We start from the raw sequence: 23679 nt of genomic DNA, 5'->3' as shown, positions 1-23679 counted from the left end.
GTTAGGTGTAGAAGATATAGCAGTAAGCAAAAGAGACATGGTTGCTGCCTTCTTGAACTTCCAGTTTAGTGGATATAGACAATTAAATAAGCAATAATGAAAAAATGCAGTAGAAAAGAAAAGAATGAAATGGCAACATTTGGAAGGATACGGTATTGTAAACCATGGTAACTTCTCAAAGTAGTGGGATTTAAACTCCTGATATATATTACAGGTCTACACTTTTTGTTGCATATATTTCAACTTTTGTTTTCTCTTTATCTGATTTATTTTTCATTGTATAGGAGTTTTGGATTTTTAATTGGTCCATCTTTTCCTTTGTTGTTTCTTCCTCTTGTGTCATGCTTAGAAAGGCTGTTTTCCACATGAAAATTATATAAATGTTCATTAGTATTGCCTGCTAGTCCTTTTATATGTTTATTTATTTGCTTTAGCATTTTAATCTTTACTGCAGTCAGAATTGATTTTGATAAAAGTTATGAGGCATAGATATAATAATTTCCTCAAAATGGCTAACCAGTTATCTATATATAAAAGCCTAAGTGACCATCCAACCGGTATCTATGACATGCACTGACCACCAGGGGGCAGTCGCTCAATGAAGGAGCTGCTGAGCTGCAGTGACTTGGCAGCTGTGGTTCTCAGGTGATGCACCTGGAACCACAGAGGAGGGAACCCGATTCTGGGGTGCGTCACCTGAGAACTGCCCTCTCTCAATCAGGGACCCCTTGGGGGATGTCAGAGAGCCGGTTTCGGCCTGATCCCCAAAAGGCCAGGCCAAGGTACCCCACTGGTACATGAATCCATGCATTGAGCCTCTAGTACCAATATAATTTACTTAATAATCTAATCTTTCCTCAGGGATTTGAAATGTCATTTTTATAATGTACTCCATTCGTCTATGTTCTTGGGTTTATTCCTGGACTTTATATTTAATGCTAATGATTTATTTTGAGCCAATACCATCACTACTCTTTTTCATGCTATCGATAGTTACCTGAAAATTGAGCATTTTGCATTTGGTGACATTCTAGAATACAAAGAAATGATAGACATTGCCTAGGGATGTGTGTGGGGTGGGAAATTAATCTGGGTGATATCCCTGATCCTTTCAACTCTGAGACTTCCAGAGTCTGAAATTCATATGGGATCATTGTTAATATGGCCCATTTGTTTGCTGTCTAAGATAAATTAGATGCTTTTATACTTGGTTTCCCCCTCTCACTCTAAAGCTCAGCTTTCAGAAGGTGGCAGTATTGCCAAACAGTAAGCATCAAATGTTACATGGAGCACCAAGGAGCCAAAGGATCTGGCAGGATTTTAGAATCTCCCCATGAGCTTTCATTAGAGGAGGCAGCAGGGCTGTGCTACTTCTAAAGTCTTCTTTGTACTCCAGAACAATGGCACACCCAGAAGTCCTCGATGTGTGCAAAGCATTAGTGGACCCATATTTTAAAGTGACACCTTGGCCTTCCAGGCATTTCTTTATAAACCTTATCCAAAAGTGCCTGTGGGCCCCTCCACTGACTGATGCAACGCCTAGAATTGTGGATTTAAACAATGTGACCGTGGCGGGATCTGGGTGATTTTTATTTTCTTTATACTTAGTGGTATTTTTTTAGATTTCCTGCAAAGAACATGCCTCATAATCATAAAATAAAAAAGAGAAGGCAGCATGGGGCATTAAAAATATGGCGGTAAAATGGAAGATGGTGTGCCAGAAGACGCTCACATCCTTTTCTTTTTCAAGCACGTGAGTACATGCAACAAAATGGATTCAAGGTTCTCTCCTTATCCCTAGAGATCAGCTCAGTGTTATTGCTAATCTGGAAGCAGATGCCAGCAGGAAGCTGAGACATTAGAACTCTATCTCATGGAACTACACCTGAGAAAGTCCTTTGGTGGGGAGAGGACAGGGGGTCAGGCTCCTAAAGAGACGCATTGGCATATCTAATGGGAGACGGTGAATTACCTGTTGCAACTATGAGCCAGTGTAGGTGATCAGGACTTTGAGGACTGAATTTAATTTTTAGGACCTGCCACTGAAAAAAGATCTATAAATCTTGGAGTGTGTCTAAGGGAACTACAAAACTGATCAAAGGCTGGGAAACAGGCACTATGAATAGAAGAGAAAGTGGTTGCATTTATTTACCTTAGGTATGAAAAGCCTAGCTAGGGAATTAGACAAATTCCCATCTCCATGAAATGCTACTATGGTCCTCCCAATCATGGAGGTGAGACCTGAATTTATTAACAGTCTTCAGTTGTACAAAGCACAATTGCACAGAAGTTAAGTGGTACTTTTACGCTGAGACTAAGAGACTAAGGCTAGAGTGAGCACAAATTAACCAAGCAGAAGTGATTTAGGCCAGGCATTTAGAAGAACGTGCTGAACACCAAGGTTAGAGTTATCCGTTATTAACTGCGCATGGATTAGTAGGAACTAGAATGAAGCTAAGGGTTTAATATAGTAGAAAGATGGGAGAGGACAGAGAGGGGAGAGAGAACGTGCCAAATTAGGCTACTTCATAATCTCTAAAACAATGGACCAGGGGATAAAAATGAACCACATTCAGGAAAGGACATTAAGCTTTAATCAAACCTCGTTTATGAAAACCAAGGTTTGCAGACCAGGTGAGTCTGGGAATGGTGACCTGCTTTGCGGGGGGGCACTCACCCGACGTGTCTTTTAAATAGCATATTCCCACAACTGTTTTGTTTTACAAGTATTTGATTTAGAAAATTGTGATTTTCTTGGGTAATTTTTTAGTGTACTTCTTTATATGAAGTCAAGCATACCTATAATCATGCATCCACTACCAGTTCATTGGAACACAACTCTGACTCCACAAATAAGGCCAACAGCCAGCTGGTGTGATCCACACAGCGACCTGCATAGCCTTTGAGATCTCTTACAACCCTTTAATCCTTTCAACCTGAAAAACCTAGAAGACAATTCCAAAGATTATCTCCACAACACTAGATATTATGTTGAACTATATGAAACTGCCATTTCTCAGGTCAAAACAGTCAAATATCAGCTATTTCATATAATTCAGCCTAATACACTAATTATTCCAGTAATTTGTCTGTACCTGGTCTTCATCTTCACTAAAGCTAAAGGCTTTAATATACTTATGAAAGTTTTCAGGTCAAAATATTGGTGGACATGTAAATGCCTGTGTTCATAAGGAGGAAGAAATTATAGGGTTGGGATTAAAGATGCGCTTTTAATAAACCGCTTATAGGCATCTTGCTCATCCTTTTATTATACCAGACACTGGTGCCTCTTGTCTGACTTCAGTATTTTTCAGACTGTGGTAAAAAGAAAAGAAGTCCAAAGGCCTGATCTGCCAACCTATGGGAAATTCTGTCTGAGAAATGGGCCAAAGAAAGAACAGTGGGGAATACAACAACATGTGTACCATGTTACAAGTTTAGTGGAGGAAGATCACAACAAAGCTGTGAGCAGAAAAACAGCACGTGGCTTCCTCCTTTCTAAAATGTAGTATTGCTTCATGTACCTGCTTTCAGAAATCTGCATAAGATAAGACACCGAGTACACATTGGAAAAGTCATATCTGCATAGTCATCTAAAATGAGACAAGCTTAGCTGAACTGAAAAGATTTTATTAACAATGTAAAATGTTAAATATTTTTACGATCTGAGCTAATTCCAGCATGCCCTAAAGCGTTAACACTATGCTGATGCGCAGACTTCATGCTTCAGAGTTCAATTAGAACAAAATGTCATAATATTCAAATTTTACATTTGAGGGTAATTGTATATGTTACTACACCATTTCCTAACTGGATTACTTCATTCTCCAAGAAGCTGAAAAAGACACCATTGGATCAAAAGGAAATTAGTTGCCCATATGCATTGTACGAAGGTATTAGGATTATTGTGTATTTACAAAATTTAAACACTTTTCATATATGGTCTTTGCTGCATTATAAATTAAGATATTTTTCTGTTGAAGCTCTTAGATTCTGACGGAATGGAAGACTAAATGTAAATGAAAGCAGAGAAAGCAATAGGTGAGGTGGTGTGTTTGCTTATATTGTTTCTAATGATATTGATAGATTGGATTTTAACACAGTTTTGCAGTTTAAAATGGATTTCTATGTTTAAAGACTTCTTCCACATAAGATAAATTGTTAACATGAGATCAGCAAGAGCTATAGGGTTATTAGTGTACGTGAAATGATTTTTCTCTGTATAATCCATTTTAAAAGACCTTTAAATAATTTAAAAATCATAATTCTTGCATCTGTCATGGTATGGTTTGGAGCAGACATGAACAATGTCGACTTTAAAAATCCTTTTAAAAACAGCCTGCTTTTTGAATCTGTGTTGTTGTTTTTTCCCCCTTGACAGCAGCTACTTTCAAATGTAAAATCATTTAAAAGGGTAGAGAGAGGCGGATAGAAGTAATAAGGAAGCATAGAAAACATAGTCAGAAACCAATAACTGTGGTCGAGCTGTCTGGAGTCCTCGGCGTCTGTGGTTTTTTTTTCAGGTCTCCCTTGGGGTGGGTTTCCAGGAGGAGTTGTCTAGCTGGAGACGAGACAACATAGCCCAAAGAACCTTCTCTTCCGTCTTCTAACCAGAGGGTAGGAAGTTAGATTTAGAAGACTGCTGTCATCTGTGATGGGACAAAGTACATATGAGTGAGGTACAGACAAAACCTTCTTCTTGTGAATTGGCTTTAAAAATCCACCATCTTTTGAATCAAGGTTTCTTAACCTTATCACGATGGACATTTTGGACCAGATAATTCTTTGTTATTGGGGGCTGTCCTGGGCATGGTAGCATGTTTAATAGCATCATGGCCTCCACTCACTAGATGCCAGTAGCAACTCCCCCACCAGTTGTGACAATGATATGGCCAAATGTTCCCTGGGGGAGGGACAGAGAGCACACAGTTGAGAAGCAGGGCTTTGGAATTAAATGTAAACTGCTTAGCTGCCATCTTTCAGTTGGGAAAAGTATAGATTCTTGGGAAGAGCCCACGCTTTGGGGAAAGCAGGCTTCTTTTCTAAACTTGCCTCTGCTATTTACCAGCTCTGTGATTTGAACATGCAACTTAAACTCACTCAGCTTCAGTTTCCCCATCTGTCAAATAGGGTTTCATATTGCTTAGATGAGGATTAAGTGAAATAATCTATGAAAAACATTTAGCTTGGGTGGATACCTTGGTGCCTAGCAGAGAGGAAGCACTTAGTAAATAGAGCTACTATTAACTATTCCCCTTTATGTAGGAAGGTCGCCTTGCCTCCATTCACCTACTTCATGTCTCAGGAAGAAGTGTCAACTATTCCCCGTTCAGTCTTCCCTTCCAACTTTCTATAGATATCCATAACAAGGGCAAGAGAAGCTGGCCAGCTGTTGAATTCATAATGTTTTATTTGAAATTTTTCCCCATGATGACAAATAGAGGAAGAAATAAGCCTGCAAACCAAGTCTTGTTTAAGGGGCTGGGCTTTAGGAAATAGTGCAGTCCAAAGAGAGGGTGAGTAGAAATATCCTGCTGGGCAGAACTGGCCAGTGTGGGTCCCAGGGGCTCGAGAAGGACCATGAACAAGTATGCTTTTCATTGCCAGCTGGGATGGTGCTAGAACATAGTGAGACTGGAGCTACGGGCAACCCCATGGCTGGTTGGTTTTTGTTGATGACTGAGCCTAGACGCTCCGGAAACTGTCAGGAACAAAGAGTCCTGGCTTTTGGGTCCTCTTATGTAAATTGTGTCATCCCAATGCCCAGGCCTTTCTTCCCCTTTCCCAAAGGTTCATGTAAGCAAATGAGCATCACCCACCAAGTTGACAGTGTTCCTTGGAATGGTACGTACTATGTTATACATTTAGGTGAAACTGAATAGCAAGTTGGAGCCAGGGAAGAAAACAGGCGCCTCCGCTGGGCACAGCAAATCAGTCAAACACAGTGCACTTTTCCAGTCTCCACAGATTAAAATCCTTTCTTAAAACTCTCATTATGCTAACATGGAGGGGAAAAAAGACTCTCTTTGTCCTTTCCATGGTGAAAAATAATTCACTATAATCTGGATGCCAACATTTTGAAAGCTAAAACCAGGATGTCCTTCTTTTATAATTAAACTTTCTCTGTGTAGGTAGAAGAGAGTAAAGGGGGAATAAAGGTGGTAGAAGGAGACTTGACTTGGGGTGATAAATACACAGTACAATGTATAGATGATGTGTTATAGGCTTATACACCTAAAACCTACATAATTTTAGCCCTGGCCAGTGTGGCTCAGTTGGCTAGAGCATCGTCCTATACACTAAAAGGTTGTGGGTTCTATTCCTGGTTAGGGCATGAACCCAGGTTGCAGGTTCAATCCCTGGTTAGGGTGTGTATGGGAGGCAACTGATCGATGTTCCTCTCTCACATTGATGTTTAGCTCCCTCTCTCAAATCAATAAAAAATAGTTTAAAACCTATATAATTTTATTAACCAATGTTACCCCAATAAATTCAATAAAAAGTAAAAACACATACACATACAAAAGCAAAAACAAACCTTACCCTAAATAGTTAAGACACTGAAAGCAATGTCAGAGAGTCTATATGAGCCAGATTTCTCAAGATAGTATCTCAGAGATGAATCATGATATATTCGGAACAGAAAGATAGCTCACTTTCTCACCATTTTTCGGACTCTTACTTCTTTAACCACCAAATGAGCAATGACTTACTGGTAACCTAATTGGATATGGCAAAGATATAGCAGATTCTTAAGAGTAAAGAATTTTATCTTTCGATATCTGTTTGGATACTGACTACATTTCCTGAAACTCAAGTTCATCTGCAATTCAATGCTTCCTTGGAACAGAATCACCAGAACTATGAAGATATTTATAGGAAAGAAAATCTTTGTACTCTATTTCTTTAAGACTTGGAAGACCTATTTCCTGAATTTCCATATATCCTTTCTCTAAACATTTAAGAGATTTGGGGAGTGACCTAATTGGTATTTATATATTATAAAATGCAATTCTGATATGTACAGTTCTCACTACATGAGGAGATGTCTACTACAATGTTGTATTTACAAAGAAAGTATGCATGTAGATGCTGGGGTATGTGGATGCTGTACATTTGCTCCCATTCTCTCCTGTTTGTTATACACAGATAATAAGAGACTAGAGGTTCAGTGCACGAGATTTGTGCACTCAGGGGGGTCCCTCAGCCTGGCCTGTGCCCTCTTAGAGTCCAGGAGCCCTCGGGGAATGTCCGACTGACGGTTTAGGCTTGCTCCCTGCAGGGAGCAAGCCTAAACCAGCAGTCGGACATCCTTAGCACTGCCACAGAGGTGGGAGAGGCTCCCACCACTGCAGCTGCGCTCATCAGCTGTGAGCCTGGCTTCTCTGACTACCAGGGGGGCGCTCCTGTGTTGAGCATCTTCCCCTGGTGGTCAGTGTGCATCATAGCAACCGGTCATTCTGCCATTTGGTCGATTTGCATATTAGCTTTTTATTATATAGGATGTGTATCAAGACTGACAGTTGTCAGAGGGGAGGAGGATTGAGGGGCTATGTGAAAAAGGTGAATGGATTAAGCAGTACAAATTGGTAGTTACAGAATAGTCACAGAGATGTAGATTACAGCATAGGGAATATATCGTGAAAAATAAGCATGGGGCCAGGTGGGTGTTTGAGGCAGAGGGGGGGCCTCTCTGTAAAGTACATGATTGTCTAACCACTATGCTGTTCATCTGAAACTAACACGGAATAATATTGAATGTAAACTGTAATTGAAGAAAAAGAACTGACCCTTGTATCTATGCATTCATTACAGTGAATGAGAAACCTTTTGTGCTACTGAAATTCTCTTCACTCAGTCTTTATATCTATATTTCACTTGTGTGAGTGCTATACACACACACAAGCATGTATAGTACTCACACATGAATAGGAAGTGTTAGGAATGATAAGAAAGTGTTAGGATGTTAAGCAAAGAACAGGCTGCCTATTAAGGATGACTGCTGGTTTGGGGCATCTTTGTTGAGCGTTGGTGACACCTTAGCCTAGCCCAGAGCTTGTCTGATTATCACCCAGAGCTGAGGTGACACAAAAGCTCAAAAGTTGTTGGCAGACGTTCAGAGCAGCTTTCTACACCATAGGAAGCTGACCCCTGCAGTAAATGCTGAAATTCACAGAGCAGTAAGTATGCCTGCAACAGTGTGAAGTGAATTAAAGTCCAAGGAAAGATGTCTTTCCACATTGATTAAAATCCTGTCTCTGAAGTAATGGGTGACCAAAAGAATGTGAGCAAAATGGATCGTTTCCCCACTCATTCTAAACTTTCTGGGCTACTCCACTTGAGCTTGTTGAGACATCTTTGATTTTTATTACAAATGTTTGAAATTTTTGTAGCATCTTTCCTCAAAAGTACATACTCTCAGAGAACTTAACCTAAGAGAATTGTAAATGTGAAAATAAAAAGTGAGAAAAGAAAGGGAAGGAAGGAATGCATAGGAGAATGTGAAAAAAACGGACTAGGAAATTCAACCATCAGTTATTTCAGATCTCAATCATTCAATGTTTAATTCTTGGATGCTACTTGAGCCACTGGAGTTCTCTAAGGCACAATGATACCATGTTTCGATTGCTCAAATTTCCTTAGCTAATAAAGGATTTCTTATATAAATGATATGACAAGAAATAGGAAGACATAAAAATGAATGAGAAGTTTTCAGCCATGGCCAAGCGTACCAAAAGGTTGCAGGTTCAATTCCCCATCAGGGCACATACCTAGCCTGGGTGAGGATGGGAGGCAACTGATAGATGTTTCATGTTCTCTCTCCCTTCCTCTTTCTCTAAAATCAATAAACATATCCTCTGGTAAAGATTTAAAAATATAGAGAAGTTTTCAAATAATAATCTGAGTTTAAAGCTATGTTCTTAGGTAAAGTAAAAAAAAAGTACTTATAATGGCCAGTAAAAGACCTTCAGTTAACCCAGTGGTTCTCAGACATTAGCTTCCTCAGCATTGTCTGGAGGGCTTATTAAAGCACAGATGGCTGGCCCTACCTCCAGAGTTTCTGAATTAGTAGGTGTGCGGTGGACCTGAGAATTTGCATGTCTTACAAGTTCCCAGACCTGCCGATGCTGTTGGTCTTGAGACCACACTTGGAGAGCCATTGAATTAGCCAAAGTGCATGCTCTGTATCAGGTATAGATGGATCCTAACAGAAAGATGGTCCTTGGCCTCAGGGACCTTCCTTTGAGTAACTATGAGGCTTCAACAGCAATGCTGCAAGAGAGATACAAATACAATGTTATGAGAGTTCCAAGTGGGGAAGTTACTCCCAATTGGAGGAAGAAGGAAAAAGGAAGAAGACATTCGTGAATCCACAGAGGCCTTGGTATTCATGGTGGGCCACAGGGATGAGGAGAACTTGGACATTTTGTGAAGTAGGGGGTAGGCATTCTAGATGGAGAGAGTAACGTGAACAAAGGTAGCCTGAATTTGGGCCCAAATAAACAGACCAGCCTGGCTGCAACGAAGGGTATATGAAGGAGGGGATAGTACAAAACAGAACTATTAAGAATTTCCTAAATATGGCCAACCTCCCCCTGCCACTCTGCCTTCACATATGCCGTTTCTTTTTCCAAGGAAGTGCCAACCCCTTTCTTCATTAGCTTAAGCATTTTCCCCCTGCAAAGTCTTTTCTGATTGCTCCATGCTTCTGCATTCCTTCTGTAAACAAATGCCACAGCCCTTCGCACATTATCTGCTTCCAACCGTCTTTCCTAGCCTCCTATAAGCAACTCTTCATAGAAGCCTTCATAAATTCACCCTGCTACACCAGCTCTTCATCTCCCACTCACTCCTCAAACCTCCTTAATTAGGCTTCCAGGCCCCAAGTTCCAAGTAAGCTGCTTGTGCCAACATGATGTCATAAGGCTCTTCAGATTTTCTTCTCAGTCCCCCTGGTAAACTGCTCCTCTCCCCTCAGGGAAATGCCTTCCAGGACTCCTCTATGCACATTATCCTTGGGTGGTCTCAAGCATTCTTGGAGCTTCAGTTACCATTATGCTGCTGATGCTTCAATCTGTATTCTCAGTGCTCCAGTTTACATGTCTCACCTCAGCATAAGACTTGTATGTATATCCACTCTTCACCACTGGGAATTGCTCTTGGAGTTCCGCCTTTGTCCAAAACTTCAATTGTCTTCTATCTCTACTGCTCCTCCTCTGTTCCCTCTAACTTAGTGAATGACACCATCATTCACTCTGTTTTCCAAGTCTGAACTTAGGTTTCATTGTTGATTTTGCCTTCTTCCCTATGCGGCCCATCCAATTGGTCATATCATTTTCTCCAGCCCCCTGGCTTTATCCTCACTAAATCCCTTCAATGGCTTCAGGGTAAAGTCCAAACCTCTTACTATAGCTTACAAGGATCTGAAAGATATAGGCCCACCTATCTCCCTAGTCTCTCTCTAAAGCCTCTTTTCTAACTACTTTCCCAACTAATGAAGTTCTTGTAGTTCATCAAAATGCCCCACTCTTTCATCTCCAGAAATGCCTTCACATATCCAGGATCTTCTGCCTAGACCAGTGATGGCGAACCTTTTGAGCTCGGCGTGTCAGCATTTTGAAAAACCCTAACTTAATTCTGGTGCCGTGTCACATATAGAAATTTTTTGATATTTGCAACCATAGCAAAACAAAGACTTAAATTTTTGATATTTATTTTATATATTTAAATGCCATTTAACAAAGAAAAATCAACCCAAAAAATGAGTTCGCATGTCACCTCTGACACGCGTGTCATAGGTTTGCCATCACTAGCCTAGACTATCTTTTTTTCTATCTCTTTCTTTGGCTAACTCTGATTCATCCTAAGAAATCTCAGTTCAGATACTTTTCAAAAAGTAATTATCAATATCCCCCCTATTCCCAAATCTGGCTAGGTGAGAATACAATATGCACTTGTAGCAACCTGTGTCTATGGCATCATTATATTCTAAGCACCACTTCCTTCGTCTTTCCAGTTGTGTGTGTGTGTGTGTGTGTGTGTGTGTGTGTGTGTGTGTGTGTGTGTGTGTTGTTTGCAAAATTTACATGTTCTACCCTGCAGATTCCATCACAATTTCTGTGATGGGAGGCATATGTCATTTGAAAAAACTTCTAAGGTGATTCTTATCTGTTCTGTTGAGACGGAGAGCCTCTAAGGGGAGAGACATCCCCATCACCTTGCCCAGCATTGGACACATCATATGTGCCCATCACGTGTTGAAAAAGGATGGCAGGGAAAGAAGCTTGCTCTTCCTTCAGTAGACAATGAGCAGGCAGATAAGGTTGTGAGTAGGGGCTCAACGTAATCAGAGTAACCCATTAAGAAACTCATGCGTGATCAGTGATGTGTGCGTCAGACTGGAGGAAAGAGAGAGATTGCATGTCACACTGAATTCTGCATAAAAGGTTGTAGACACTACAAAGGGTATGGGGCTACCAGTAAAATGGCCCAGAGTAACATTCAGGCACCAACTTGAAGCACAGAAAATTTTTATGGCAGGCCCTGGGGGAAGGACCCACAAGGTCACTTCCAGGCTCGAAGATGGCATAACTGTCCAGTGTTCCTCTGCCAGATGTCAGACTCTTCTGTCTGACACAATACGGCTGGTTCTGTGTATGGGGGTCCACATGAGAGTGCATCAGGGGTATGAATCTGGGGAATTGTTCCTAGACCCAGTTTAGTCTGGAGTAGGACTGTCCACAGGAGGAGACCCATTCTAGAGCAGATACCATTACTGACGAATTTGCGTCAGACTTATTCACATGAACAGTATTAACAACCAAATTCTAGGCAAGAGGAAATGTACTAACACACCCCCACTGCATTTATTCAGTCAGAATTTTAGAAAAGGTGAAACTGTCTTTCAGGCTAAATTTATTCCCACCGATTTGTTTTGTCTGATTACAGCGTGCATTCAGAAGATACTTGTCCTTCACTTTCCAATCTCCTTGCAGCCTTTGTCAGTGACCTTGTGGGCTCTCCACAGGTGTCTCCATTTGTAATCCATTTGACACAGCAAGACAATCATAATTAATGAAGCTCCCTACAGCACTGCCAGTGACCCAGAATGTAGGACAGGAGAGTCACTGAAGCAGTGGAAAGAACGCGGGCTGAGAGCCAGGAGATCTGGACACTGTCTGGAGGAACAGGGTGGCTCACTCTTTCTTCACGAACCTCTTTGTCTCCAGCCTTAACCTGAAAGGCCCTGTCTAAAATAGCGGCATAATCACGAACCATTAAAATCTCTGCTCTTGGCCACCTTCCGTTATTTGCCAGTGAAAGTCAATTTAGAGTACACTGTTGTTAAGTCAAGTTTTGCTTGTGGCAGGAAGGGGAGGGGGGATCTGACTAAATCTTTAAGTGCCATGATAAATGCAGAACAGTTTCTGATTTGAGGATGGGGATGGAGCCTGGGGACCAGGGGAGCTGAGCATTTCCAGTGTGGGTTCCCCCAGCACTCGCCTAGCAGGATTTTCACATGGTCAGGTTTTGAGGAAGGAAAAAGAGGGACAAGGAATAGAATCTTTTCCCTTTTATCCCTCTGCTTCAAACACACATAAATGGAATAAAAAGAGAAAGAAAATAAAAAGCCAAAAAGAAAATAGATGTCTTTCTATAATAGTTTCCATCCAGTTAGTATTGTTTTGACCATAAGGTCCCATAGAAATGGAATAAAACTGTCTACATTTCACCCCAGACCATTTCCTGCATATATTAACCTAGACCTGCTTAAGAAACAAATCACCTGGAAGGTGATGGGGAAGTCCCTGAGGTGCAGTTCAGCAATAAGAAGTCAGAGAAAGGAATCTGGCTGATTTGTTCATTAAAATGGTGCCATATGCATCTGCTAAAAGGCGTTTCCAGCTCCAGAGACTTGTTCCCCTTCCCTGGGGCCTTCTCAGACCCTGGCCCAGACTCACACCCCTTTCTCTACTGGTCAGCTCACAGTGGCATCATGCTGCAAGCACCCATTAAACATGTAGAGAACAGAGATGTATCTTCATATGCTAAGGGTTCCCATTTCTCCCGCAAATGAAGAAAACTGAATTACCCACAGGACTTCCCTCATTTAAAAAAATATTTTAAAATCCTATTGCATCACTCTCTCCATGAGAAGTCCTTGACTCTCCTAGCTTTTTCCTTTTACTGAAATTCCCCAAATTGATTCAAGGTTCAAGTCCTGGGTATCATTTATTTGAATGACTATTTTCTTTTTATTCATGTTTATTTAATTTTATTGATCTCAGAGAGAGGAAGGGAGAGGGAGAGAGAGAAATATCCATGATGAGAGAGACTCATTGATTGTCTGCCTCCAGCACGCCCCCTACTGGGGGTCAAGCAGGAAATTCAGGCATGTGCCCTGACTGGGAACTGAACTGTGATCTCCTGGTTCATCGGTTGATGTTCAACCATTGAGCCACACCGGCCGGGCCTCATTCACGTTTTTACTTACAGTATCAATCTTTAACTACTATTATGATATTTAAAATCAAATTATCTTTCTGTTTATAAAAGTGATATAAAGTTACACAAAAATATTTATATACTTTTTATGATTCTAAAAACATTCTAAGTAAGTAAAATGAAATTTTGTTTTTCCATTAATGCATGGTTCAAAAACTGTTGGATGAATTTTCACCAAATGTAGAAGGGATGTTTGGGATGGCCTGGTTTAGAAAAGAGGCTACATGGCATACATGGGATTCAGACGGGGCACTCTGGGCCGTCATCCTCCTGTGTGAGGATGACAGCGAGAGGCCTGTGTGCTGTTGATGGGAGTAGATTTGCCAAACACATTAGGAAGCTGAGGATAGCTTCAGACATGAATCCCACATCCAAAGTCTTGAGAATCAGTGTTCTGAACTGCAGGCTCAACCTTTCACGGATGGCTACATATCATCAGTGGTAACAGGGACTGCTGTCTTTGATGATGACTTCGAGTTTTCCTGAGCTGAGTTGCTGGGGCAGCCAGTAAATAACAGTAACAATAGTTACATCAACAATAGCAACAACAATATAGTAAAGCATTTGCGAATGTTTGCTCTCTGTAAGGGTGGTAATAGGTATGTGACATGCATTGCATCATTTATTCCCCACAATAATCTCTGAACCAAGTGGTACTGCTATCTCTTTTTCAGGGATGAGGACATGGAACTCTCCAGAAGTTAAACAACTTGTTCCAGGTCATAAAGTTGGTAAGTGGCAGAGCCAGCATTCAAATCCAAAGTCCCTGTTCCCAACCACTGGGCTTATTTCTAGCAACAGACTCGCATGGTGTGGTCACATGTTGTGGTAAAACACTGCCTCCTTAGAACTGACACCAGGTCACCAAAACACTGCACCCATGGCTCAAGCCAGTTAGCCGTGCTCACCAGGCTCTTCAGTTATCTGATACACCACATCCCCAGCCTCTTATTTTCTGACACCTGCCTCCAGCCCATGGGGCTAAGGCCACATTACTCCCTGGCCTCCTTGTCTGGTGTTCTCACTTCCACTTCTCCACCTGCTGCCATGCTGCTTCCCAGCAAAGCGGCGCACCATCTCTGCTGCCAAGTCCTCTCCCTCCTTGCTCAGGGGCAGGCAGCACCCGGGGCTCCCTCCTGCCCAGGCTTTGCTCAGTGGGAATGATACTGTTTAATTAGCTAGTTATTAATAATAGGAAATGAGCAAAGGGGGGAGCCAGACATTATAGGCGTGTCATTTGGGCAGCTTCACCAGGAGGCTACAATTTCACACTCCCCAGAGAACCACCTGCCCATTCCCCACAGATTACTGGGGGAAGGGACCAGACTAAGGGGAAAATGGGTGCCTATACAGGAAAGTTGGGGTGACGTAGGGAAGGTGCCTGGCAGTCAAACTTGGGAACAGAGATCATTGGCCAGAGTGGGCAGGGCCACTGCAAACCTGCAAAAATGTGGGAATGCATAATCCCCTAGACAAAGGAGCTAGTGCTCTTGTGTGACTCCTGGAGCTCTCCCTTGGCTCTAGTTCCTGTGGCTTTGCTCCTGCCCGTGTTCCCTCCATAGCTGCATGGTCCAGGGCCCTGGGGACCCACACATGATGGACTGATAGACTGCAACTGTGAACACCAATTAAGCTAGCCTGCTGCTGTACTGGACGGTGCGGACATGGAATGGAAACTCTGGGCCCTTGCTTTGATCTTAGCCCCGCTGAAGGCAATGGGACTTCTTCCTTAGTGGGACAAAGGGAAATGGGACCTTGGAAATGCAGGTGTGTAATTCCAGAGATATAAAGCTTTTTTACAATATCTCATCCTCCCCTGTGAGTCTCAGAAAATTCTTTTCTTGGGATATCTCAAGAAGCCCACTCCCATAGCAACCCATGGAGACACGAAGATCTCCCCAAAGGGAACAGAAACACAGGAGTTTCTTACCTCTAAAAATCCTCTCCCGCCCTCTATGTACCAGTCTCTGAAGCTGATGCTTCACTTAAGGCTGCTCCGGCCATGTATGCTTAGGGAAAGTGCTTACCATTATTATTAGTCCCATGTACACAGCTTCAGACCTTGGGGCTGCAAAGTTGGGTGCAGATTTAACAAACATTTCTTGTTCATGCCAATGTTATTCTATGTTCCAGGGTTGCTTTAGGTACTGGAGATACAATAGTTTACAAAAGCTTACAGCAGTCCCTCCCTCATGGAATATCCCTTTTCCCTTTCTGGGTTAGGGTGCATACTCCCATAGAATAGTTCTGGAGAAGTACTGCCTGGAGTCATCTCCAAGCCTTTCTACTTATAGTCTGTGTGACTTTGATTCAGTCAGTTAACCTCTCTGTGTCTCAGTTTCCTATAAATTGGAAACATTCATAACATTCCTCTCAATGATGTCGTTAGAATTAAGTAAGTTAAAATAGTTAATAATCTACAGTAATGTATTTAGGACAGTAGCTGTAATATTGTGACTTATAATAAATATATATTTGGTCTTCCTCCTAAAACCCTTGGAATTTCTTAAGTGATGAGAGTTATAGAGGTGTCTATTGTTGTGTTAATGAGGAAACTTTTGAAACCGCCTAAGAATTGGAGGCGGGTTCCCAGGGGAAACAACCGTGAGATTACAAGGTTGTAACTTTTAGTCCCAACCCTGACCTCTGAGAAGAAGAGAGAGGCTGGGGATTGATTTCAATAACCAATGACCAATGATTTAGTTAATCATTCCTGTACTGAAGCCTCCATAAAAGCCCAAAAGGATAGGGCTCTGAGAGCTTCCAGGTTGGTGGACATGTGGGGATCTAGGACAATCTGCATACTTTCCCCATACCTTGTCCTATGTATCTAGTCTATCTGGCTATTCCTAAGATATGTTCTTTTATAATAAACTGGTGATCTAGTAAGTGAAAGTTTTCTCTGAGTTCTGTGAGCCACTCTAGCAAATTAAACCCATGAAGGGGGTTTTGGGGACCTTCAATACATAGCCAGTTGGTCAGAAGCACAGGTGACAACCCTTAAATTGCCATTGATATCTGAAGTGTGTGTGTGTGTGGGGGGGGGGGGGGCAGAGCCCTTGACTTGTGGGATCTGATATTATATCCAGGTAGCATCAGAATTGCTAGGTGGTATAGATAGCACGTCCTAGTTGGGTGCTGAATCATAGTGGCACACTTGAAGTTCCCAATGTATGTTAACTATTACTGTTACTTTATTTAGATAATTAAATGTGTAGATGGAAGAGATCTTCCTTTGGTAGTATTCTTCACTAGGCTGTAAACTTCTTAAAGGCAAAGGCCAAGACTTCAGTTCTTTTGTGTTTGCCACACCTGGTATTATAGTGCTTCTACAGCTCGGGCAACAGGTAACTGCTCTTGACTGATAGAGCCAGCGGAGGACACGTCTGCTTTGAGGTCAGGATAAATCTGGGCTATCTTCAGGCAAAACTGTGTTCCCCAGAGGGATTCCATTCTTATTATCACATTTTTTGAGAAAAGACAAAGGTACACCAAGTGCTTTCTGTTGTTTGTGTAAGAGAACTTGCTTTAATTTCTCTTGAAACACGTCCCAAGGTTCTCATGTTAGAAAACATCCTCTGCCTCAAAAGGAAATGACATGACTCACCTTGATTTTTCAGTGGTAAAGGCATAGTTTCCCTGAGTTTGCTTAAAAGGTTTTTCATTTCTCGCATGTCTCTGTAAGATGATAGAAAGAAAAAATCGTCAGCTGTAAATTCTGGAAATGCAATCTCAGTCTGTTCTGTGATTCAACGGAAGGACAAGAGTCTGTGCTTAATTGTACTAGCTCTAGTTGCAACAAGCAAATATTGAATCTATTTTGCTTTTATAAGAAAAAAAAAGCAACCCAAGATGAGTGACTCTCGGAGGAAAGACAACTAGCCTGGCCAAGATTTCTCTCGGACATTCTGCTTCAGGAGCCCTCATCTCTGCCACAGGTTGGACCTGGCCAAGATCAGGGAAGAGCCTCTGGTCACAAGGATAGTACTTCAGATTTCCAGGGGGAGGCGGAGGACACACAACTAGAATAATGGGGTTACCCTGGGTAAAGCTGAGGCTGGGTGCTGGTCAGATGGCTATTGTGGTTGTGTAGGTTCACTCCCTGTTGTTGGGATTGGAATTTGGTGTAACACGGGTGTTAAGCATTCACAGGGCCAATAGTTATTAAACTGACTTGGAATGATGGGAGAGAGTATGACAAGTTCTAACACTGTCAGAGAAGAGCTCTTCATAGTGGATGAAACAGAGAGAGAGAGGGAGAGAAAGAGAGAGATATGACAGGGATTGGTGGAGGGGGTGGTGGTGGTGTGGGACAGCTGGGCCTTCCTCTAGACACTGGCCTATATGTCTGACACTGCATACCTCCAACATCCTTCCTCATCCCAGACTACCTATGAGCATGAGACCACAGAGCTGGAGAGTCAGAAGCCATCCTCCTAGTAGGAGGAGGCAAGATGGACTTTTCAAATCTTTGGGATAGTGGTTCCCCATATGTTCAGCAATGGTTATCCACTGGAGTCAGCACTCTTGAAATCCCAAGACATAGTGGTGGATTTCATTTGAAAGAGCAAATATCAGATACATCTTTTTTGTTAGGCAAGCAATAGCTGGCACCCAGGATTTAAGAAAAAAAAAGTTTTTTCGGGGGGGGGGGGGATAATCTTAAAATGAAGGATATACTATCTATTAATCAATTTTTTTCCTGCCATTTGAGGAAATAGAGCCATATTTTAATTTTAGGCTTGAAATCCCTCAGTCCATGTCATGAAACACAACTGTTCTGTTGAGTATAGTTTGAGAACCACTTGTCCTAGGGCAGTGGTTCTCAACCTTCCTAATGCCGCGACCCTTTAATACAGTTCCTCATGTTGTGGTGACCCCCAATTTCATTGTTACAAATTGAACATAATTAAAGCATAGTGATTAATCACAAAAACAATATGTAATTATATATGTGTTTTCCGATGGTCTTAGGCGACCCCTGTGAAAGGGTCGTTCGACTCCCAAAGGGGTCGCGACCCACAGGTTGAGAACCACTGCCCTAGGGAGATCCCTATGGGCTCTCCTCCTCAAGTATTGACTGGTATGTGAGAAGGAACTCGGGAGGAGCTGTTGGAAAAGGAGCGGAAAGCAGCCTGTGGATCTGTGGAAATACACCTGTATAAACACGCAGAACACTTTCCACAGGTGTAAGGATTGTCTGTGCGGTACTGCATATTGCTAAACCCCAAAGAGTATTTCTAGAAAAAGAAGTTGAGGAGAGGGAGAAGGAGGGCAGGGCCCTGCATCCAGAAACACAAGGGCACCCTATGTTTTCCTGTGACATTCCCAAGGGTAGATGGGATGGTGGGTGGTGGGCAGGCACAAGGTGGGAAAGGGCTAGTAATACAGTATGGGAGGCAAGGTCTCCTTGGAGAGCACCCTTTCTCAGCCTTGGACGCTTCATGGGAGAATCACCTTTTGCTGAGCCCTACTCCCTGAGAGCCTGATTTGGTTGGTTTATGGTGGGGTTCAGTCATCAACGTTTTTAAAAAGTCCTCCTGGTGATTGTGATGTGCAGTCCAGTGTGAGATCCTAGGGCTGAAAAACAGGAACTGTGGAAGCTACCTTCCCAGACAGGTCTATATTCCTGCTTCTCTCAGTCATTCCCATCTCCTTCAACCTGAATCCAGGCTTTAGGATGAACTGAAACAGGGCCAGCTCCTTGGGCTAGATGCCCCTATTGTTACGGCTAGCTATAGCTTGCTTCTGCAAGCATAAGGGCTTGGATGTGGCTTCTCTGCAAAGCTTCAAAAAAGGAAAAAAGGCTTTGCTGATGGCTTATGCCCTGACCACAGCCCTCTGGCAGATATTTCTTCCTGGGCATAGAGCAAAACATTATCCATTTTATAAATTAAGATAAATCACTCCCTCATCATTTGTCTATAGTTCTAGCAAACTGTGCCAAACAGCTTTATTGTTTGAATTGTTGGATTTACAAGCTTATACAAAATCCAAGTTTTATTAATAGTACATAATTACCACATGCTTCAATTTTCTATAAAACACAGAAATTTGGCAATTAGCTTTAGAATTATATTATGATCTGAAAGTAGAACCACAATGGCTATAAATGCCCTCGTGTGTTACATTTCCAAAAATTAAAAAAGAAAATCTTTCTTATCTTGTCAATGACCTCCTCCCCCACCCCTCCCCTCACACACACCCTCACACCCCACACAGAGCGCTGGGTGGAAATGCCCAGCATTCATTCAGCTGCTTTGCGCAGACGCTGGGGACATCAGTAGCAAAGGACAAGATATTAGCTTGAAGGACAATAAACAAGCACCTTGTCCTTCTGCCTCACAGAATAGCATTTTTAGCATCTAGATGAGACATGGCACTTATCATTGCACCCTTCCCTCAAGTGAAACAGAATCACTGTAGAATCTCTTCTTCCCAAGAAAGAAACTCCCTGTCTAGCAGTGAGCAACTGCTCGCTAAGACAGATGCATTAACTCGCTTTGACCACTAAGGGGCCATCGGCTACATTCTGGGAGAATAAGAGAAGGGAGCCCAGCAAAAAGCTGTTTGTGAACTAGACAGCATGCTCAGCCCCTGCGTGGCAGCTAAGCAGGCCATTCCAAGCATCTGAAATCCGAGAACCTCCCAGAGGCATCTTGGCACAATCTGGGGACCCACCCACTAGATAAGCTGTGACAGTACGTAGTCCAACTTTCTCCCTTGCCAAGGAAGCGCACTGTTTTATTTCCATGGAGACGCGGTTGTGGTAGAGTGGGGTGAGCAAGCCTGCCTCTGCATGAGGTTCTGCTGCGGTTCCATGGCAGTCTGGACCCCTTCACTTCTCAATCCAGCTTTCTGAGCGCTCTGTCTGTTTCTGACTCTGAAACACAAAATCTTGACTCTCTGCAGCCCAGAGGAGTGGAGGAGGATTGGTGGTCTATTTAGGGTAACTTCCCACTTACCTTTCAGTGTTCTCAATGTCTGTGGAAACCTGCCAGGCATGCTGCTGCGTATCGACGGGGGATGAAGCGGAGTCCTCTAGAGCAGGTGGTTCAGTGCTCTCTTCAATTTTGCAATCCAAACTCTTGGTTCCCCCGACAGGCTCCTTTCCTAAGGGGCAGGGAGGTGGGGCCGGGGGGGAGGGGGTGTTGGTAAAGAGGAGACAGACAAGAAATCATAAGTGCAGCTGTATGCCCAAGACGTCATTACAAAGGTTGGCTATGCTTTGGACCAAATGCTCCATTAACACTAATTTCTGAATACTAAAATAATTGATGTGTAAAAATAAATGTGTGTGTGTGTATGTGTGTAGCATGTTTGCACAACATTCTGGGGAAGATAGCTTGAGGTCGATGCAATTTGAAGATCAAAAGTAAAGGTCCTGTCTTGGATGCAGTGTTGGTGCTCTGTAGCCCATTCTTAGGGAGTTAGATCAGGAGAAGGAGATAAGCAATTAAGTGGTGATGAACTATATACCATTCATCAGCCTAGAGTAGAAATGAGCCTCTGAATATGCAGCCAAAGCACAAACACAAATTCACCGATGAGAACTTTTGATCATTTTGCATGGACTTTATGCACATTGATCCTGGGTAATGGAATTGCTTTTCCAATTTTATGGCATGCTGTTGGGTGGAAATTAATTAAGCACATAATTTAGCATATTACCACTTCACAGTGGGAGGGCACTGACCTCTTAAAAGCTTTTGCAGTGTGCTTCCTGGGAGAGTGCAGCAAATGCAGTCCATTTGCTCCCCACCTCTGGGCAGGTCAGCGTAGGATGCTAGTCTGTGAGGTTGAAATGCCTTGGGGAATGGGGTATGGTTTGGGCAGCAAAGAAGATACACACAGATGGAATTCCTTGCTCTGTGGGCTCTGCCTGGCTTAGGGGCCACAGTGGCCCCTGTCCTGCCATCATGACTATGGTGCCCAAAGGTTTTACTCCTTATTTCAAAATGAATTCACCTCCTTATTTCAAAATGAAATATATCAGGTATATTATATTAGTTTCAGGTATACTAATTAGTTTCAGGCATATTAGCTTTAGAGAACTGGTAGTGTAATGTTCCTTCTTGGAGTCCTCTCTCTACCTTCCTCATAGGTACACCTTTTACAACACAAGCATCAATAGAATCCAGTTCATGACCACTTTGTTTGCACTTACTGCCTGCAATAATTCTACTTTTATAAGACAAATACCATTCTATAGCTTTGTCAAAGTAAAATAACTATTCATGTATTCCTGAAACGCCTGTGAGATTGTAATGGCAAGCAATATCCTCCTTTTCCTCATTTTCCAGACCTAGCTCTATAATGTGGATGAACAAGAATAGCTCTTGAACGTTGGACTTGAAGTTTAGTACTTGTGTCAGCTCACAAACTCTCTGAAAAAATTTCAGAATGTTATCTTTAAATTTTTGAGTTATGAAAGGACTCCGAAATATGTCTAGGGATGGATTCTTATTATATTAACTAGAGGCCCTATGCATGAAATTCATGCAAGAGTAGGCCTTCCTTCCCCTGGCTGCCGGCACTGGCTTCCTTCTGGCACCCGGGACCCAGGCTTCCCTTGCAGCCTCGCCTTCATCGGGAAGATTGTCCGGAAGGATGTCCGGTCTAATTAGCATATTATGCTTTTATTATTATAGATTTTTTTTGGCATTTGATTAGCATTTGCAATCAATTTCCTCCCTTTTTTTTGTTAATCCTCACCCCAGGATATTTTTCCATTGTTTTTTTTTTTTAGAGTGGAAGAAACAGGGAGAGACATAGAGAAACATTGATGTGAGAAAGACACATTGATTGGTTGCCTCCCACAGGCACCCTGACCCGGGCCAGAATGAGCCTGCAGCCTAGGTACATGCCCTTGACCGAAATCAATCTGCAGGCTGCTGCTCTATCCACTGAGCTAAACCAGCTAGGCCAATTTCCTTCTATTTCTTATTTTGAAAATTAGCAAACCTACAGCAAACTTTCAAGAATGATACAATGGACACCCAGATATTCTAGTTTCACCAATTGTTAATAATTAGCCATATTTTCTTTTATATTTCATTCTCTCTGCTTTTGTCTCTCTCATCTATATGTGTATGTACTGTACATAGGTTTCATATATATTATATTGATCATATATATTTTTTCTATATAAACAATTTAGAAGTAAGTTGCAGACATTAATGACACTTTATCCTTATTACTTCAGCATATATTTCATAAGGAACAAGGATGTTTTCCTATATAACCTCTAAATAATTATTGTATCCCAAAAAATCGTTGGTTAAATATGAGTCAATGCAATTTGGTACAGTGCCATTATTTAATAGTCTATATTAAAATTTCCATAATTGTTCCAATAATATCCTTTATAGTTTTTTTTTTTTTTATCAAGGGATCCAATTAAGGATTATGGACTGCATTTAGTTGTTCTGTTTTTTTATTTTCCTTTTATTTAGAACAGCACCCTTATCTTTTTTTGGTCTTTCATGTTATTGATATTTTTGAAGGAAGAGTCCAGGCCAGTTGTTTTATAGAGTGCCTTTCATATTGGATTTGTCTGATTATTTCGTATGTCTAGATTACGAGTAAACCTTTTGGCAAGAATATTATAGAAGTGATATTTTGACCTTCTTACGTTGTGTCAGAAAGCACATGAATCAGTTTGTTCCATTATTAATGATGTTAGTTAAGTGTTATTGATTGCTTGGTTAAAGTGGTTTCTGCCAGCTTTTACCATTGTAGATGTAGCATTTTCTCTTTGTAATGAAATATCTATGGAGAAATTTGTTGATATGTTATGGCCTTTCAATTTAAATCTTTGTTTAGGCTTTAGAAATTTTTATCTATTTTTGTTGATTACTTCTTTCTATTCTCTCTGTTCTTTCAGAATTTCATCTATTTTTCTTAACTACCCCCCATACTCCATAATTATTTTTAAGGTAAATTCTGGGATAATACCATGACTTGATTTTTCATTTCATTATTTTAGGCTCTCAGTATGTCTATTAAAATAATTAAGAACTGTGAAGGGTTTGAGATTTTCCTCTATCTGTGAGTTAGCCTGCTATAGTTTAATAGATACTGAAAGAAGACAGGAGACTCCTGGGTCGGAGACAGCTTATTACTCACACAATGGCAGTAGCCAGAGTATCAGCATTGGTTTCTTGAGTCCTA

General features: G+C 41.7%; 1 protein-coding gene across 3 annotated transcripts in view; it reads right to left on the bottom strand.

Annotated features, from left to right (window-relative positions):
- Positions 1 to 737: 737 nt before the first annotated feature.
- The window catches only part of LOC118656813 (regulator of G protein signaling 7 binding protein), a 93303-nt gene continuing 70361 nt past the window's right edge, over positions 738 to 23679 (bottom strand). For 2 of the 3 annotated variants that reach the window (XM_036310485.1, XM_036310486.1), the window contains exons 4-6: positions 20472 to 20619; positions 17114 to 17184; positions 738 to 4649 (exon numbers count right to left, since the gene is read on the bottom strand). In XM_036310485.1, the coding sequence (XP_036166378.1) occupies positions 4558 to 4649; positions 17114 to 17184; positions 20472 to 20619 (311 nt within the window). In that variant the 3' untranslated portion in view covers positions 738 to 4557. Of the gene's footprint in view, positions 4650 to 17109; positions 17185 to 20471; positions 20620 to 23679 lie in introns of those variants that run through there. The other variant, XM_036310487.1, reaches the window with a different exon arrangement.

This window comes from Myotis myotis, unplaced genomic scaffold (genome assembly GCF_014108235.1).
Source record: "Myotis myotis isolate mMyoMyo1 unplaced genomic scaffold, mMyoMyo1.p scaffold_m19_p_5, whole genome shotgun sequence".
Classification (NCBI taxonomy): Eukaryota; Metazoa; Chordata; class Mammalia; order Chiroptera; family Vespertilionidae; genus Myotis; species Myotis myotis.
Note: the sequence above shows the minus strand (reverse complement) of the source record. Positions and strands in the feature narration are given on the sequence as shown.